The sequence below is a fragment of the Mauremys mutica genome, chromosome 4 (genome assembly GCF_020497125.1).
Source record: "Mauremys mutica isolate MM-2020 ecotype Southern chromosome 4, ASM2049712v1, whole genome shotgun sequence".
Taxonomy (NCBI): domain Eukaryota; kingdom Metazoa; phylum Chordata; order Testudines; family Geoemydidae; genus Mauremys; species Mauremys mutica.
The window spans coordinates 8,658,927-8,679,208 of record NC_059075.1 but is presented as its reverse complement, the minus strand read 5'-3'; the positions used below and the strand labels follow the sequence as shown (position 1 = coordinate 8,679,208).

General features: G+C 46.3%; 1 protein-coding gene across 4 annotated transcripts in view; it reads left to right on the top strand.

The window, feature by feature from the left end:
- Positions 1-2,606, top strand: part of FERMT2 (FERM domain containing kindlin 2) — a 100,605-nt gene extending 97,999 nt beyond the window's left edge. For all 4 annotated transcript variants that reach the window (XM_045013927.1, XM_045013926.1, XM_045013923.1 and 1 more), the window contains one exon: positions 1,258-2,606. In XM_045013927.1, coding sequence (XP_044869862.1) covers positions 1,258-1,431 — 174 coding nt within the window. In that variant the 3' untranslated portion in view covers positions 1,432-2,606. The remainder of the gene's footprint in view (positions 1-1,257) is intronic.
- Positions 2,607-20,282: the final 17,676 nt, after the last annotated feature.

The following is a 20,282-nucleotide window of genomic DNA, read 5'->3' as shown; positions in this document are numbered from 1 at the left end:
ACGCCTCACTTAACATCCTCTCACTTAACGTTGTTTCAAAGTTACGTCGCTGCTCCATTAGGGGACATGCTCGTTTAAAGTTGTGCAATGCTCCCTTATAACATTGTTTGGCTGACTTTACAAGGGAGCATTGCACAAGTTCCTTTGAAGGAGAAAGCGACGCTTCTCTCCGGCCGTTGGCTGCACGGCTGCCCCTGCTCCTCCTGAGTCCTCCAGCCCGTGCTCGCAGGGCCGCATTCCAAAAGGGGCTTTAGAGCTGCAGGCCAGGGACCAGGGGCCCCCTTAGCCCAGGGCCCTGCAGCTCCTAAAGCCCCTGTGTTCCGGGTGGCCTTGCCTGCCGGGGGGGCAGTTCCCAGAATCACAGCCATGGGGCAGTGCCACTCTGCGCAGACCCACCTGCACACCCCCTGCACCAAACAGGAGCTGCCCCAGTTAAGTGCTCTGCACCTCCTGCCCGCCCCAGCCCTGAGCGCCCTCCTGCACCCTAACTCCCTCCCAGGCCCTGCACCCCCAGCCCTGAGCCCCAGGGGTAAGACAGGGGCACCTCCCCACCACCATACAGTACTGTATATAATGCCTTTTGTCCCCGCCCCCCCCCAAATTTCCTTGCAACCTAACCCCCCGCATTTACATGAAATCTTATGGGAAAATTGGATTCTTTTAACATCGTTTCACTTAAAGTTGCATTTTTCAGGAACAGAACTACAACGTTAAGTGAGGAGTTCCTGTATCTCAGGTTGTTCAGACTAGATGCTCTGCAAGGAACTTGTTGGCTTCACTTATTCCAGAGTCTGACTGGTGTGGGCTAGCAACACTACTGGCCTCACGAGTTAATAAACCGTACATCACCCGAAGGAAATTTTTCTGAAGACTTCAAATTAGAGACTTTGTTAATAGAACCACAATAGGCTTCTTGAGGGGGAACTAGTAACTTGGGGGGCAAATCCTTCCCCCTAATAGTTCTGTATCCAATCACTTTTTCTCTTCAGAAAATAGACACAGAATATCAAGCATGAAACTTTAAACAGTTGTTTGCTACAAGGGAGACTTATTCCATCCGGGCAAAGGAGTTTTAAAATGTTTGGACAAGAAAAATATTTGCTTCATCTTAAGCTACATAACTGTTTGCTTAGACAATACAGAATACATCTGGGCTAATGGAGAAGCATAGAAATGTGGAGAGGGGGAACTCCTGAAGTTGGTATAATATAACGTGACCATCTTGTTGATCCTAATCCAGTGTGTTTTGCACTGTAGGTAACCGTAGAGTTTGCAGATGATGTAAGAGTGTCCTTCATTTGCACGGAGGTGGATTGCAAAGTGGTTCATGAATTCATTGGTGGCTACATCTTCTTGTCAACGCGAGCAAAAGACCAGAATGAAAGTTTAGACGAAGAGATGTTCTACAAACTTACCAGTGGTTGGGTGTGAGTTTGATGTACTGTATACTGAGAGAAACCCCATGGCCATATTAATATTTAACTTTTAAAAGCTGTTATTTGAAATATGCTGCTTAATAAAGTAAGCTTGAAATGTATCTGTTTTTTTAAAATCATGGACATTTTTGCATTACCAGACCAGTTAATGTATGTGCACTAACGAGCACTTCCGTTAATCTGCTATGAAGAGACAATTTATAGGCTACATAATGTAGCAAATTCTGTCTCTGGTCTTTAGATGCAGTGGGCAGATCACGATCAGAGTTGACTGATTTAAGATAGCCAAATTATTAAGAGAATTCTAAGCCATCTACTATAAAGCTATCCAGGGCTTAAACTATATGAAGTCTATTTATCATGTTTAATGCATGTTTTTTCTTTAGTGTTTTTTTTTTTAATACTGTAAATTTGACTTCCTGTTTTTGAAGTCCTCCTCCCTTTGAGTAGAATTTTGATCTCTATTTTCACACTACATGAATCAGGACAGTTGCAGATGCCTGACATTATTTTGAAGATAGTTGTGTGGGGCCTTGAAGAACAGTCCTCTGTTAGTCTGTTATAGTTTGGTTTATGTGTTAACTTTTTCCTTTGGATAATCATTTATATTGTCTTTTTTTTTTACTTTTTCTTTTTTTTTTTTTTACTTTTACACCGTATTGTATTACAACACTCTTAGTACTCACCAGCATACTCACTGTCTGCCTATGATATGCAATTTTTTTCATTACAATATGAAGTAAAGGTCTATGAAGTATAGGTTTTGTGTAACTTATGTAAAAACACAAATTTTATAAAATTGTACAGTTTTTTTTAACTAGTCTCACAAGCCAATTAGAATTTTGCATAGATCTAGTGTGTCAGCATTAACTATATAGTGCTTTTAAAAGATATGGATAGCAATTTGGTGGGGGGGGGAAATTGCCGTACAACACATTTTTATCTAAGTTAAGTATGACTTTGTTATAGTTGTGCCACACTGTCCTTAACTCTAATGCCTGGAGTCTGGGTGTCCCCATATGTTGCACCAGTGCAGAATTAACACTATTAAGGGAGCTCCTGCCCTGCCCAATGCCAAGGAATAACCAGTATTGTGTTCCGATAGTCTGTGGTTTAAAGACTATGTACAAATGCATTTTATTTTAAATAAAAGTCAAACCTTTTATTTAATGTTCAGTTTCCACTTCTGGTTCTTATGCCTTGTGTAAAGTAATCTTAATTTCATACTCTACCAAATAGATTTACCAGAACGTTCTATAGGATTTCACAGGTTGTCCCTGTTGCTAATAACTTGTCTAGTTGCGTAAGAAATCAGACCTTGTGCCGCGATCCCATCCTAGCTCACAAGCCAAGTGTTGTCTGGGTGGGTCAGTGCTTGGATGGATCACCTCCAGGGGAAGCCCAGGTGCTCTAGAAACTAGTACTGGTGATTAGGTAGGTAGCTCTCTTCTCCTCCCATGCCAGTACTGAACAGATATTGCAGCCTGGCACTGCGGGGGGGACTTTTTGCTGCTAGACAGTGGTGGTGTCTTTCAGAAGAAATGTGAAATGGATGTCTTGGCTGTGGTCCCTAAGGACTTGTCTCCACTTCAAAGTTAACTCGAGTGTTGTCCCTAACTCAAGTCCCATCCTCACACACAAACCCTTGACTCAGCGTGCAGTGGTGCTTGAGTTGGCTGGCCTGTCATGGGGTGTAGCCTAAATTCTGAGTCAGCAGCTGGTGAGCTGTGCTAATACAACCTCTCTGCAGTGTGGATGTAGGCTAGTGCCACTGGTCCTCCAGTGCCTTCCTGCAGTTTCCCCATGCGACAAGCACAAACGAGTTCTCCCACAACGTACTGGCCAACAATTCAGAGGGACTCCGCTTCCTGCAGCACGAAGATCCGTGGATATGCCCCCCAGAAGTCTTAGCACCACAGATGAATGAGTACAGCACCAGTGTGGATGCAGCGGCTCTAGTGTTACTTCCCACTGTAGCCACTCCAGGGTAGGTAACTTGAGTTAACTCTTCAGAGAAGACATTCCCTCAGTATCCTGCAGCATTAGCCAGGTGGTTGGGTGTTAACCTGCACTGTCCTGTCTCCCTAAATGCCCCCTGCATTTCCAGTGGGCTACAGTGTTCTTTTCTGATCATACGCTGATATGTAGCATTGCCATATGCGGTGACGGAGTTGCTGCATTTGTAAATCCCTTACCTGCCCCCTGTCTGTGTTGAGTGTTAATTATTGTTTGTGATGTGCGTGGAGGTCTGAGTAAGGAGTGCTTATTAGTTCCTGGCTGCTGGCATGTTTGCAGCCACCAAATGCTCACAGCACTGTTCACAGAAGCCCACAGCTCCCCACTCCAGCAAATACCAGATCGTCTGCACTAAACTCCCAGCTCTGGTGGCTGCTGCTGCTGCCGCTGTCCTCTCCTCCCAGGCCCATGTGTGGCAGTCTCCTGGCAAGGGGTACAGAGGCTGGGCTGGAAACCACGTGCAGTAGTGACCTCTCCATGAGCACAGGCAGCAGGAGAGGAGGAGCTCTGCCTGGATGACAGTGCTCTGTCAAAGTCCGGGCGTCAAAAAAATCATGGATGAGGGTGGGGGAGATTGGGAGAGAGATGAAGAATCGGGGGGTGATAGTGGATCACAAATTGAATGAGTGAACAATGTGATGCAGCTGCAAAAAAGGCTAATACCATTCTGGGGTGTATTAACAGGAGCGTCATATGTAAGGCACAGGAGATGGCTCTTCTCTACTCAGCACTGGTGAGGCTCAGCTGGAGGACTGGGTCCAGTTCTGAGCACTGCAATTTAGGAAAGATGTGGACAAATTAGAGCATCCAAAGAAGAGCAACAAAAATGACAAAAGGTTTAGAAAATCTGACCTATGAGGAAAGGTTGAAAAAACTGGGCATGTTTAGTCTTGAGAGAAGAAGCCCGAGGGGGGACCTGATACTCTTCAAACATGTCAAGAACTGTTATAAAGAGAAGGGTGATCAGTTATTCTCCATGTCCACTGGTGGTAGGACAAGAAGTCCTGGCCTTAATCTGCAGCCAGGGAGATCTTGGTTAGATATTAGGAAAAACTTTCTAACTGTAAGGGTAGTTAAACACTAGAATAGGCTTCTGAGGGAGTTTGTGGAGTCACCATCACAAGAAGCTTTTAGAAACAAGTTAGACAAACACCTGTCAGGGATGGTCTAGGTTTACTTGGTCCTGCTTCAGCACGGGGGGTGGATTTGATGACCTCTCAAGGTCCCGTCTAGTCCTACATTTCTATGATCCTATGAAGACTGGAGGGCTAGAGAAAGTCAAGGATACAGAGCAGGGCGGAGGAACAGCTGAGGCAGGAGGCAATAAGGCTAAAGAACGAAAGGCACAGTTCAGGAGGGGGAAGCGGAAGGGGCAAAGGAAAGAATTTAGTACAAGCGAGAATTAAAACAATGGTCAAAGAGAGAAGAAAATAAAGTAAGAATGAAAGAGGAGAACAGGTAAAAGCAAGACCTAGCTACCTTGTGGTGACTGCAAGTGAAATGAGCTAAACACCTCATCGCTCATGTGCAGATATGTAAATACCTGTAATAACGGTGTGCAGCCTCCTGGCAAGCTGCTAGCACAGTCCTTGGTGGTGCAAAGATTGTCACGCTGGCTTAGACCTCCAGGCACAGAGATCTGGAGAAATTCTGGCTCCTGCTCTCTGTGGAAAAGGGATGGAGAGATTCCCCACCTGCACACACAGTACCCTGCCTGCCGCCCACAGGCACCTTTTACTGGTAAAGAGCCTGCTACCGTGATCTCTCTTCCGCCTTATTCCAGAGACCCTCAGCCTGAGGCAGGGCAAACAGTAGCTGCCACCACGTCCATTAGCATCTTAGCTTGGCAACCATATTTGCAGGCTGCTGGGAGCACAACCTCTCCCATGGGCCACCCAAGCTCCTTCGTGCTGCTTCCTCTTCCCCCACCGTGCTGAGCAAGCCAGAGGCTAAGAGATGCCCCTCTCTGGAGGTGCCAAAAGGGAGCTCCGCTGCAGCTGCTCTCTGCCAGAAGAATGGGCTCTGAGTCAGGATAGAGGTTCCATATCCTCCACCACCACCCCCCAGCAGAGACTTCGCCAGGGATGCCTCTGCAAATTCAGGCCAGTCGTCTCACTTTAGAGCACTTCAGACTGAGTGCTCCTCAGGGGTAAGTAAAGTAATTCCCCACCCCAGGCCAGCCTCTCTCTAAAAGGAAAAGCTCCAGGGTCTTCTCCCTCGCCAGGAACGTGGCCTGCTAGTCAATTCTCCTGCCCAAGAGGAGGATCAGAGCAGTTACGAGACCTCGATCTTGCGGACCAGAGGATGAGCATCATGGAAGCACCAGACCTATGAGCTTAGCCCCGAGCGGTGCTAAGCTTTGATTTTTTTTTTCAGCAGCACCCACTGGTCGTTCACATTCCTGAGCATCGAATCTACGTGTGTTCAAACCCCTTCCAAAGGGGGTGACAATACAACAATGCAATTAGTAGCATGCATGATCTGACAGATCTTGCTCTAGTAGATGCTGGATTAAATACCATGTGTGTGCTGGATTAAAGGCCAGGTGTAGAGGAGGGCACTTCGGAGCGTGAATGTGGTATGTTAGTCCTAACCCTGATCCCTCTCTCTGCCATTTTAGACTGTGAGCTCCCTGGGGCAGGGACTGTTGCTGCATCCATAAAGCGCCTGGATCTGGGCTGCATCTGCTACTGTGTGTGAAATAGTAATTAATCTGGAGAGGGGGAAAGTTAAGTCATTGCCTAAGGAGGCCTGTTCCTGTCAATATGCTTGCACTACCGCTATCGGCGTTTTCTTTCCCTGAGTGTGAATGGCACTCTCGCTCTCGGCAAGCATGTAACTGGATGTACTGTGCAGGATACTGCTTCCTTGCAAGGCTTGTAGGCTGTTTTGCTTCCTCCAGTTAAACCCTGTATGCAAGGAACAAGGAAGCCTTTTAACAGCCAGCTCAGGAGCTGCAAGCATAGCAAAGCAGTGTCTTACAATGCACCAGGTAATACATTAAATATTAGCATTTTAGTGTCTCTTTGGAAAACGCACCAGTCTGGGCATGCTGGACAGCCTGCTATAGCTGATTCTGGTCTGTCATCCTTCTCCCACTTTATGTTGCTGTCAATAGCCCCTGGCCAGTCCTTGGGGAGAGGCAAAGGGCTTTACACTTCATCACTTGTCTTCTGATTCCTCACCCACCCAGCTCACATTCTTATGTCACTTACCTGTCCCAGCTGCCCCCCGCTACAAGGGCCTACGTGTTTCCACTCAGCTGCATAGAAGCATCCAACACACATGTCACAGACAGCTGCTACTTGTGACTCCTAAGACCCCCCTGTAAAAATTTAATTTATGCATATGCATCTGCCTTGGCTAGAACTGTATCCTTCCCACCCATCCCCCCGCCAGCTGTTGTGCTCTGGCTAAATCCTTCATTGCAAGCTCTCCGGATGAGACTGTTTTGTCTGTGCAGCGCTTAGTACGAGGGGGCAGGCCTGACCCCTAACTGCAATTGAAATAACAATTGCCATAACAGCAAAGAGATTATGTTGTGCCATTTGCTGCCAAGCTTCCAATGACCTGCCATTGCAGATACACATGGCGGCCTGCAGCTTGGAACGGAAGGTGCCAGTCTGCAAGCTGCTGCCGTTGAGACGGTGCAGCCCTTTCCAAAATGGAATGAGAGAGAGAAGGGGCTACATCATCAGGTCCTTCATTGCTGGCCACCTAAACTGCCACAACTGTTGGCTGTGACTTGCTGCCAGATTCCTTACGCCACCTGGCATTCAAAACAAGTTATCTCGTGTTGACAGCCTGCAGTATTTCACCTCCATCCCCTCCCATCGATGGATGTCTGATGTTTCCACACTGTAAAGAAAATGTTTTGATGAAAGGATTCAGTTACTCTTTGTTTCTGCCAGACCAATACAATACAGGCTTACATTTAAAAAAAGTAACCTCAACTCTCTGCCAAACAACTCACCGTAATTTTTTTACATGCTATGACTGTAACCTCCTGATATAATTATTTTTTGGAAGGACTTTTCAATATGACAATCCCCCTGCATAAGTGCACCAAGTTCAATGCTAATTATATTTGCGCGAGGGAAAAATTGATCTACTTACAAGCCAGACTGAAAATGTTATGGGGTAAACATTACATTTTATCCTTTCAATTGGTGGCATAATGAAATTTTAAATACAATGTTATTTAGTATGATGAGTAAAGATCGGTGCAATGGAAGGGAAAATAATACTTCCTGATTAGGACAGAACTCAGTTTACAAAACGATAATAATAATTGTGAAAGCCTCTTATAAGACACTTACAAAATTAATGTATTCAGAGACTAGCCAGATTGCTATAGATTTATAATAAGAGATCTTGAGTACCAAGTAATATTGCACTAATATCTCCTCTGCATGCCATTCGGTTCCAGGAAGAATGCATCCTAGTTATGAAGTCCACTCTCAAAACTAATTTCCTTAACACAGCAAAGTAGTTGTTAAAGCAGACCCCATTTGATGGTTGCCAAAGCATGTGGTCTTTCCAACGGTTTCTTGATGCAATTGCATTTGCAGACCCAGGCACTGTGGCATGTGATAGGTTTTTCTTTTTTTGTTGTTGTTGGTCTTCAAAGGAAAAATACTTCTAAGTCAATAGAGGTTCCCTCTGGCAACAGCAAATCAACAAAATCGAAACCTGTGAAATGAGACCTCCCTCAGGAAAATGGGTATCAGAAATATTGGATTCTCTCACAGGACAGTGGAAAACTGGACTCTTCAGTATGTTTGATAGTTGGTTGGTCCTACACAGTCTTCTCCAAGTAACTGATCTGTAGGACAATGTATGATATGTAAGCTGTGGCTTTGTTGTGCTGACAGGCACTCGTTCCATTGAATGCAACTACATAATTCGTCTTGATAGCTCTAGCAAACACATCTTCACTTGCACCGACTACTAATTAAGAACACCTGTTTTTTTCACGTTAGCCTTCATGTGATTAACAAATTCATGTCTACGCTAAAAGGAAATCTCCCACTTCTTTCTCAACACAAAGCAGTCAACCATTTGGACGTGCAATCTTCATTTGTGGTTCATATTGGCACAAAAGTAAGTGGGAAAACCCAAATACAGGGTGATGTTAAAATATGGTAGTCATTGAGTTCTGTGCCATACCAAAGAATTTATTCAAAGCTGCTGGAAAAAGTCCATCTCTGCCTGCACAGTTCCACCATCTTCATCTGAAATGAGCTAGTGTGTGAATTTGTTACTATTTACCTGCAAAACTCGGCGGTTCATAGAATCATAGAATACCAGGGTTGGAAGGGACCTCAGGAGGTCATCTAGTCCAACCCCCTGCTCAAAGCAGGACCAATTCCCAACTAAATCATCCCAGCCAGGGCTTTGTCAAGCCTGACCTTAAAAACCTCTAAGGAAGGAGATTCCACCACCTCCCTAGGTAATCCATTCCAGTGCTTCACCAGCCTCCTAGTGAAATAGTGTTTCCTAACATCCAACCTAGACCTCCCCCACTGCAACTTGAGACCATTACTCCTTGTTCTGTCATCTGCTACCACTGAGAACAGTCTAGATCCATCCTCTTTGGAACCCCCTTCAGGTAGTTGAAAGCAGCTATCAAATCCCCCCTCATTCTTCTCTTCTGCAGACTAAACAATCCCGGTTCCTTCAGCCTCTCCTCATAAGTCATGTGCTCCAGCCCCCTAATCATTTTTGTTGCCCTCCGCTGGACTCTTTCCAATTTTTCCACATCCTTTTTGTAGTGTGGGGCCCAAAACTGGACACAGGACTCCAGATGAGGCCTCACCAATGTCAAATAGGGGGTTGTATAAATGCAAAGGAAGAGCAGTAATAGAAATCATCCAGCTTTATCATCGTAATGGCAGTGCCTAAATGCTCTAACTGAGATCAGTGCCTCACTGTGCTGGGGGCAATAAAACAAGTTCCGGCCCGAAGGAATTGACAAACTAAATAAGGTGGGAGGAGAAACAAAGACAGGAAGTGACATGTCCAAGGTTACACAGCAAGCTAGTGGCAGAGCTGCATCTCCTGACTCCTAATCCTGTGCTCTAGAAAGTAGTGTTTCTAATTTACTAGTTTTAACTCTAGATAGAACATTAGAGACTGGATGTCTCTAATGGGCCACCTATCTATCTATCAGCCTCTAATGTTGTCCATTTACTAAATGAATTTCCTTGTCATTAAATATACTAAAGTACTAAAGAAGCTATCCCAATGAAGCTATCAAAGAAGCCCATGAAGCTAATAATTACCTTCCCATTGCAATCTTTTTTTTTTTTTTTTAAATCTAAAACCAGGATTGCAGAAGTGTCATTGAATAAACTCTACTGGCCAAAATAACACAAGCTGCAGCTGTTCCTTTTTCACACAACTTTGGGATCCAAACTGGGATCACAAAACAAACATAAGAGAGATCTGATGGCAACGCCAGCTGGGGGAAAGATGATTCCAGTAAGCGTGTACAATGCAATCAAGCCAGACAGTAGGGGCATTGTGAGGAGAGAGCAGATGGGAAGCTCTATGAAAAGGCCACACCACGATGAATCTGGAGGTTCTGCTGTCTGGCCACATATGGGAGCGTGAAGTGAGATGAATAAATCAAGTGATCAGTGTGTGGTCCTGATGGAGCTTTACTTCCTGCTCAATATGCAGATAGGATGTGTATTAGCAGATAGATACCACAATGCTCACCGATGGAAGGGAGAGCCTGGTCCACTTTCCAAAACCCTCTGGGGATGGCAGAGAGGAGCCCCGTGGAAGTCCACTCTGCTTTCTGAAGACACCACAGTTCTCTCACGTGCCCATGGTCGGGAACTCCAGAGAGCTCCTTTGCTTTACCTTGCTGTAGGATGGCGCCTTCTTCCTTACCAGAACCCTGGGAGAAGATGTCTGGTGTTACATGGGTGTTTAAATCTGGAAGACAAAAGCAGAAGAGGACCCAATGATTGGCAGTTGATGCTAGACAAATTAGAAATATGGGCCAATTTTTTAACAGTGATGAGAATTAGCCATTGCCCAGATTACCAAGGGAGGTGGTAGGTCATCCATCAGTGGCAATCTTTAAATCAAGGCTGGATGCCTTTGTAAAAGACATGGTGTGGTTCAGCCTTACTTTTTGGGCCAGACTCAGGGCAGACATTTCCAGCCTGAATGATGCAGGAGGTTAGATTAGACAATGCCAAGGACCTTACAGGCGATGGATTTTTTTAAATTGAAATATGGAATGATAAAGGGGGGAAAGGGATTTTCTGCTAGATACCAACATCTGACCTTTCTTAGATGCAGATATTGATAAAGTACGACTGTGCCATGTCGTCTTAGTCAGCGGGACTTTCACAGGGAACTGCTGAGCATCTCTCTTTGGTACTATAGAGAACCTTCAGTAGCTAAGCTTTCTGGTGTCTTATTTTAAAAGGAAAAATTTAATTACTTTTCCTGTCACCCGTTAATCCCCAACTGACTTGTGTACAGCGCTCTGGGCTCTCCCTGAGTCCTATCACCAACCTGTACAAAATAAATTGTGAGGGCAACATCTCTCTGGACTGACTGTAAATCTGTGCTACCACTGCCATTACCCATGCTACAACAGCTACTCTGCCATTTGTGTTCACGCCTGCTCCATGAGAGCTAGCGTGAGTGTGTGTGTGTGTGTGTGTGTGTGTGAGAGAGACAGAGAATCACCCTGCCAATTTGGACTGGAGATGTAGGCTTATTTAGCCGTGAGGCAAGTTTGATTTTTAGTTTAAAGAGGGGAAGTACAAATATTTCCCCAAGGGAATCAAGCCACCAGATGAACCATGTATAACAGAAAAAAACCTGTGCACCTTTAATCACTGGGTTCTCTCTGCACCATAGTGAGTGGCACCAGCAGGTCTGGGTGTAATGTTGACTCCCATGGGGCGACAGCAGTGGGGATCAAACCTGGGACCTCAATGCATGAGCTAAAAGGAGACACGTGTCACTTAGCTCAGGCTGTAGCCGACTCATCACTCTCTAGCTGGCTGGCCTAGCCACTAGAGGGGGAGAGATCACCACACCAAGCAGGAGGTTTCATCCTCTCACCGGGTGGGGTCGAACCTCCCCAAGTTTCAGAGACTTCCAGAGCAAGTCCCTGCTTGCCGGCAGCAGGGTTCGAACCTGGGGCCTCTGAAACTCAGTGCAGGAGCCTCTACTGCATGAGCTACAAGACACATGTCATTTAAGTGTGGCTGTAGCAGGGTTATCAATCTCTTGCAGGCCCAGCCACCATTAGAGGGGGATAGAGTGCCGTGTTCCATACCATATGGTATGTTTCAGAGAACAACCACAGACTTCTCTGCACTTACGGCCCATTCGACATTTTCACTTTCGCTATTTCTCTGCCTCCTTCAGTTCCATTTTTCTGTGATTGAAACAGGCAGCACCCGCCCCAGATAAGTCAGGTACCCAGATAAGTCAGGAACCCAGCTCAGTTTGGCTGACCCGCGAGACCTTTTTATTGGGGGGCTGCACCATTGCAGGTGTCGTCTCCTCTCTCTCAAAGGAGAGCAGACCATGAGAGTGGTATGTATCCAGCAAGGCTGCACTCATACTCCAGAAAGCACCGGCAGACTGCCAAATGACTCGGCTGCATTGCATTGGAAAAGCCTGGCTAATCACGCCGAGACCTGTCTAGGAAAGCAACCACGGGAAGGAAGTTAAGCACATGCTTAAAGTAACGTAAGTGTTTAAGAATCTTAACAAAATTTTCAAGGCAGTGGGTATTTGTATGAATGACAAGAATGCCTAGAGCTAATGCTAACAAAACTACGGGAAGGGAGGTTTTATGGAACCTCCATCGTTGGAGGTTGTTGGGTTTTTTTTAAGACCAGGTTAGTCAAATACCTGTCGGGGATGTCTTGACAATACTTAGCCCTGCCTCAGCGCAGGGGGTTAGGCTAGACAACCTCTTGAGGTCCTTTCCAGCCCTATGTTTCTGTGGTCAGGTCTACACCACAGACTTATATCAATATAATGATGTCACCACAGACTTATCAATATAATGATGTCACTCAGGGGTGACTAATCTCCATCAGAGGTCAGGATAAGACCTGTGTGCAGGCCAGATTACCCCACATTTGCTCATGAGTGATTTCTCCACCTTCTTGACAAGCATCTGCGACTGGGATGCTGGCTTAGACGGCCTTTGGTTCTGATCCAGTCTGGCCGTTCCAATGTTCTTGTGGTTTGCTGGATCAGGGCCCAAGTTAGGAACATGATTTAAAAAAAAAAGTCCGAAAGTGGAGAATAAAAGGAAGATTGCAAAAGCATGTCAGTTAAATGGTAGGAAACACTGTAAGTACAAAAGCAGAAGGGGTCAGTGAAGGGTCATGGGAAGACAGACATTGCTTTAAAAAAATAATCTTCGCTTTACAGGACAATGAGGAATGTTCGCCACAAACTGACGACACATACATAGCTCCGTCCTGAGGGCAGGCAGAAGAAATACCAATGGAAACGACTCATCCCAGAGTAGGGAATGATGCGAAATGATAAAGTGACAAAAGACCCATTGGATTCTTTAGCAGAGGTACTTAGACTATCTCTGGAGAAGAGCTGTTGATGCTGATATAATGCTTAGGCTTAAGAATGTATTATTATTATTTATTTGTAGTATCATAGTACCTGGGAGCCAAAGTCATGGAACAGGCCCCACTCTGTTAAGCACTGTACAACCAGAGCACCGAAAAGATTATCCTGCCCCAAAGAGCCGACAATCTAAGAGAAGAGACAACAGGTGAACACGGACAAGTGAGAGAGAACTAAGGATCTCAGCCTACCTGCAGCCTAACCACTATCAAGTTTTTTTTTGTAGCATCCCATTAAAGGAGAGTTTGAAGGAGGAAGTTTTGTGGATGTTAATGCAGAGTTTCCTCCAGGCAAGAAGGGGCCTGAGGGTAGTCTAGACCTGTACACTGAAACGTCAGCCACTGGAAATGTGCAGAAGTCGCAGAATAGGGACAGAACTAGGAGGCTACAGTTGCGTTGAAGAAGATCGAGAAGAGCAGGCGCCCAACATTGGGGGACTTTTTTCTTTGAAACAGCGGCTGAGAAGAAACCATCAATGCACTTTGCCTTGACTTTAGGGAAGCAATAGATAAAATATGGTATGAAACCCTAATCTCAAGAGCCAGGGAGTTTGGTGTGATGTGGACCTGAAGCAGCCTTGGGTACAGAAGACCTGTGAGTGGAAATAGAATGAATGGGAGGTAATTAGCGGTATTATGGCCCAGTAACTTGCAAGATAGAGTATGAAGGGGTGACCAAATGCACCTTTGAATGCACACACTCCACCCCATTGTAATAATCTTGGTACAAGATGTCCCTTGTTAAGGTATCGTGAAAACTAATAACTCACTGGTCAGTAATATCATGATGAAATGTATGCAGCAACATTATATGTAAAGTTATGAATTCCCCTGACTGATGTTGGTGGCATATGTTCAAACCCATGTTAAACAAAGGAGTGTGTGTGTTTACTTACCTCAAGTTACATATAGGTTGTAAACAGAGGCCTCAGACAGCAAAAGTGGGGAGCTGGGGACAAGGGAAATGTGCATTTCAGCAAACAGAGGTGAGAAGAAACAGCGCGCAGCCTCTTTCACTACCAGATCCCATGTCTCCATTCTCACAGCTGGAAGGGGTAACCCTCAGGGAAATGCATTTCAAAAGGTGACTGAATTGTAAAAGAAAGGGGCAAAAACATGGTCTCTCCCTCTCCATCGCTCTCTTTGTCACCTAAGAGGACAAAAGAAACAGCCATTGGACTTCGGGAACAGGTCTTGGCCTGAGAGTTCGGTCAGCCATGTTACTGGAACCCTATGGTAAAGGGACTTCCTTGAACCAAGTCTAGCTTGTGAAGCTCAGGAGGCGTTCGATCTTTAGTTCTCTTGTCACCATTTCTGACTTTAATGCCCTGTACTCACATGAAACCCCCCTCTTGTAGTTAAACACACTTTTTATTCTTTAATCAAAACAAATCCAGTGCTGTTTTAAACTGAACAGTGTGAGTAATTCCCTTCAAAGTAGCAGACTGTTGTATATTGATTCCCTTAAAGAACTGTCCAGGAGAGGGCTGGACAGTGCAGAACACACATTTTGGGGGGGAAATCCAGAACTGGGCATGTGTTGAGGGTCACCTTGCAAACAGTAACCAAGGCTGCTGGAAGCAGAGTGTGACTGGGGGTTGCTGACGGGCAGCGGGGGTCAGAGTTGCTGGCCCAGGGCTGTGGCTATGCACAGACACTCAAGGTGTGACCAGGGTGCTGTTTGACTGGTTGTGAGTGGCCCAGGTGGGAGCTGCAGCAGCGAAGCATTGTGAGGCACCCAAGGTTGCAAGGTAAGCGATGCCCCAACCCCTCCCTGGTCTGGATTGCACCTTGGCATGTCTGAGGAGGAAGGTGATAAAATGTGCTGATGAGGATGGGAACAATCGGTCTGAAGGAGCAGGTAACATGACTTGAGAAAGAGCCTGGAAAAATAAGCAACTTAGCTGTGCAGTGTTTGTGGGAGAAGAGAACAAGTGGGCAGTGGAGGCTCACGTTCTTGGCAGAGCCATGACAGAAGTCAATAGGGTAACAGGACAGACAGTCCGGCCGGGGCTAAATTGTGGAGGGCATCAGAGGTTAGGACCAGCAGTTTATCATGGAAGAGGGAGGGACATGAGGGGAACGGGAAGGCAGCCTTGTCTAGTCTACACCCATGCCACTCCATGGGGGGAATCCCAGCACACACAATGCTCGTGGGACAGCCACTGAGCCTTGGCCTGGCTGCTACCCAGGACCTCCCCATGCATGGCCTAATTAGTCAGGAGCTAAAGGAGAGGATTCCCCCAAAATACCTATCCATGTAGCCAGCCTTCTTCTCTTTCCTGTCGAATGTCCTGGCGATAGCTAACGATTCTGGACAGCTGGGTTCTGGGGGCCCCCAATCCCATGCAGCACAATAGTTTGAAATGCATTTTGTTGTCGGTGTTTGTTAAAATATATAATGACGACTAATGGCCAGAATTGTCATTAGTGGCCACTGAGTTCAGAGGCCTCCATTGTTGGGTGCTGACCTTTGGCCTGATTTTTCTGGAGAGGCCGAGCACCTTGGGTTCAAGGTGGGCACCCCAAATCCGAGAACGTCAGTGGTGTTTTTTAAAGCAATTAAACCGGGGGTTCTCAGAGACGGCAGGACCGTACGCGTCGGTGCTAAATGGAAGAACCAAAAGCCAGTCGCCAAGATGGGTGCCTAACATTAGATTGATAAATCCGTGCAGAGTCATGGAAATGCAGAGCTTGAAGGGATCTTGAGAAGGCAGCTAGTTTGTCACCTCACACTAAGGCAGGAAGAGACAGCATGGTCTGCTCTTATGTAGTCATGGATAGGGCACTGGACTGGGAATCAGGTGACTGGGGTTCTATTCCCAGTTCTGGTACTGATTTGCTGTCTGACCTTGGGCACATCTCTTCATTTCTATCTGCCTCTGTTTTCCTGTCACACTTTGCCTCTTTGGGGCAGAGATTGCCTCTTAGTATGTGTTTGTACAGGGCCTAGCACACTGAGCTTCTGCTAGGAGTAAGTCATCTATAGTTGCTACTGCAATAGAAATAACAATAGTCCATTCTCTAGAGGAGAGAAATGTGTGGCAGAAACAGTGCCAGCTCCAAAGATGAACCAGTCAAAATAAGAATTCATATACATGTGCCCAAGCCAGCCTGTGGTTTTCTTTGCCATGTGACTGTCTGAGCCAGGCAATCACCTTGCATTAAAAAAGAAAATAATTGCTAATGGGAACAGGCTGCCTGAGTGCAAAACCTCTTTGCTTAATGCAAGGGGCAGGGGAGGGGGGGGCGTTGTATGGTTGTCTGCTGGCTGGGTCATCTAAAATTCATATCGCTTTTTAATCCTGAAGTAATTTAATAGCCAGCAGATGGGAGATTCACATGACCTTTTAAGCAAGGAATTGCACAGCGTTATACCGGCCCTTCATAGGCCAAAACGAATGAATAATGTACAGTGCAAAGAGCAAGTGCTGGTGTGACGTGCAAGGCTCTGTAGCCTGAGTTATCTGAGGATATAGCATAATGCTGAGTATGTCACACGTTATCACCACGGAGGAAAATGGCATTGCCGGCTGACACTTACTGATCCAGAAGGCTGTGTTTAGAGATCATGACATAACTCAGCTGTTCACTCCTTTCACCACTGCTCTGAGGCCCATGCGCAGATTCCAGTGCTGTTGAGATGCTGTGTCGGGCTGGCTGGCGGAGGAGACACGCTGCTGGTGAAATCCCCATGGTTTGCCGAATAACATTCTTGGCTTCAGCAAAGGTTAAGAATCAAGACGCAGCTACTGGCTCCACAGACTAGACCTGGCCAGAGTCCAAACAGGGGAGCCCTCATGGCTGATGGGCCGCGACATGGCGTCTGTCGGAATGAATGGGACTGCGCTAATCGATCCTCTCCCTAGCCGCTGGCCCTCACAGTACGGGGGGAGCATCAAATTTGCATGCAATATAAGGAAATTTGGGTCTGCAGGAAAGGAGGGTCATCATTAGGAGAGACCTCTGCTTGGACCTGGGTATGCCCAAGGAGGACTTTGCTTCAAATTTCTCTGCTATTTGGACCACCTCAACCTTCCAATAAACTTATCTCTGAGCTAAGAGACCCCCTTCTCGTAGTTACTCAAGGTTCTGGGGCATTTTGATGCTGAATCCTATTGTCTGCCAAAGATTTTCTGGCTCCTGTGACAGCCGTCGGCGTTACCCAGCTGCAGAGCATGTTCACAAAGGATTCACGTGTTGGAGGAAGTCTTTGGAATGACTCTGGATTGTGGGGGATGTAGTGCCATGGGCGCACAATTGCTCAGTGGGGTTTGGTGATCGAGCAACACAGGTTCCACGGCCCAGCCCCTCAAAAGGGTATTTGGGCACCGAACTCCAAAATCAATGGAAGCTGGGCACTTAAATGCTTCTGAGGAGCTGGGCCCATCTGGCTGTGTGACCCCCAACATTTCAGCTTGCCCTTGGAGGCTCTTAGATCCAGTTTGTTATCAGGAGCTCCTGAGAATGAACAGACCAAGCGTTGAGTGGATGAGACTTTTGAGGACGTGTCAAGGCTTTTGAGGATGTGGTGGGAGGAATAGCTCAGTGGTTTGAGCATTGGCCTGCTAAACCCAGGGTTGAGCTCAATTCCTGAGGGGGCCATTTAGGGATCTGGGGAAAAAGTCTGTCTGGGGATTGGTCCTGCTTTGAGCAGGGAGTTGGACTAGATGATCTCCTGAGGTCCCTTCCAACCCTCATATTCTATTATTCAAGGCAGTAGAGAGAGACTCTGGACCCAATTCTAACTTACTAAACAAGAGAACCTATTTGCTCCCCATGCTTCTGTATGTCTCAGTTCCATTCATGTTTTCTACTGTATGTTTCCTCGCTCATTATCTGCATCCCAGAAGCTAGCGTGCAAGAGCTCCTTGGTGGCCACCTCTTAAAAGACATCGTAATTGCACCTAAGCCTTGAGGGTGCGTCTCTCTGAGCCCAGCAAACCAGCAAGCGTGGTTTTGGAACACAAGGCCTAGTGCAACTTTTGCCTGACCCCACTGCACACTGGGAGAGATTGTGCCAAGAACAGTTCAAACTGGGCGCCCTGCTGGGTTTAAGGATGAGTTTTAGGGCCAGCTCTGCCCAAACACACCATATAAAGGCGTCTGTGGCATATTTTACAACTAAGCTTTGCACAAAATCCCACCAAAAGTCCAACATGTAAAACAGTTGTGACGCTCATTTTATGATGTAATAGAGTAGTACTTTGTATTTCCACAGAACCTTTCACCCAAGGATCTCACCGCACTTTGCAAAGAAGGGGGTTAAATCTGGGTTATAGATTAGGCAACTGAGGCAGAGAGAGGTCAAGTGAGATGCCCAAAGTGAGTGGCAAAGCTGGGTCTCCATGTCTCAGCCTGGGTCTCCAGCTTCCCATGGCCATTCTCTAACAAATAGCCCTCTGGTTCCTCTTAAACCTCCATTGTGTCTCCCTGAGTGATCGAGGACCTTCTGGCTGCACGTGCAAAACTTTTTTTTAACTCTGTTGCGATAAATTAAGAGATGGGGGGGGGAGCGACTCGATGGAACAGAAAAGGAAAGGATAGTACTTTCCACGTTATAAACGACTTATTTCATATATTCCTCACAGTAATCTTCAAGAGGGTCATAATTTACTGAGCCTGAACAATTACAGAGAGAACTGTCGTTTCCTGTTAGAGTATCTGAAAGTAACTTACAGAAAATCAGCGGCCTGCGATCAGCACTGACATTGACCACATCCTCTTGCCCAGTGGTAATCCCCATAGCAGCAGGAAATGCAAGAATGATTTACTTGGAAATCCTTGATCCAAGACTTTTGTGTGACCATTTAGGGCTCAGCTTTGGCTCTTCAAAGCAGAGATGCACAGGGTTGAACTGTCCGAAGGTCAGACCTCAACTGCTATTTTGAAGGTGTATCTCCGGCAGGGGTTGGGGGCCCTCACTCTGTGGGGGCCTTTTGCTACATGGTGCCTAGTGCGACACCATCAGCCATGCTCACTCTGGCTGGCACAATGGTCCTTGGCACAGTGTGTTTGATGATGATGACTCTGTTCCGGGAGGCATTCAGCTCCTAGTCCTGAGAGTGGAGTTAGCCGTTCTGACCCATTCCGGTGATTTAACAGTGCCTGAGGAAATGCCTTGACGTTGGCCGGACAGTGCTTCAGGAAGAATGATTGGAAAGCCCTTTATTTCTCCCCCGCCAGTTTTCCTGCCCAGCACAATGAGTGGTGTCCTCTGAGAAGCAGTTAGTGATGCATTGTGTAACACTAGCATGCAATAAAGCCAAGCTGCGCCGACGGGATGCGTCAGCTAAACATGAAAGAGCCTGAGATATGTTCTCTCCAGGTTCGGTACTTTCCATCTTTAGACCCAAGAAAGAACTACTGGGTGACTTTAGCAAACCTCTCAAACATGTCACATGAAACCACAGCTTTCAAATCCTTCATGCTGCTTGGGTACTGACTGAAATCTTCCATCACTGAATCTTTCCACCAGCATAGTGATTTCTTCCCTGTGTTCTCGGTCAGATGTCTTCTGTTTCCCAGTGAATAATGGTCTGGTCTGAATCTGGATTTAATCAAGTTTACCTTTTGGTTAAAAGAGAAAAAAAAATGATAGCGCTGATACCAGCGCTGAAGTCTTCAGGTTTATGACACTGTTTTTCTGAAGTAGATTAGAAATACCACAGAAAGATGTAATCTAAATGAGATGCACCTTTTAACCTCCTCCAGTTCCATCATGCTTGACTTGGACTCTCCATTTTTCTTCTTCAGGTCGTGAACTCATTAGGTAAGTGAAAAGCCTGTAATTCCACTCCCAGGCTCTAACACTAGGTAGCAATTTGAAAACGTGCTGACAGTTTCCATGAATCAAGCTAGGAGTTCCACCCAGGCCCGTGCTGAGCTCCTCCTAGGAAGTCCTGAGTTTCTGGGGCTTGAGTGCCAGGGGGTATGCTGGATCAGGCCACAAATGTCTGCTTTTCCCATTGATTGAAGTCCAAGGCAAACAGGAAAATTGAAGTCAGGAATGAGTCTCTGAGAACTGTACCGTATCGGATACTGTCATTGTCAGGGAGTGTTCCAGTTCAGGGCGACAGAATTCATCCCACAGACAAAACTATACACAAAATTAAATTATCCATATTAGTGTCCATGCAGGTTGCCAGGTCATGGTTGGTTTCCTTGCTTTGATGGCAGTAGAATCAGGAAG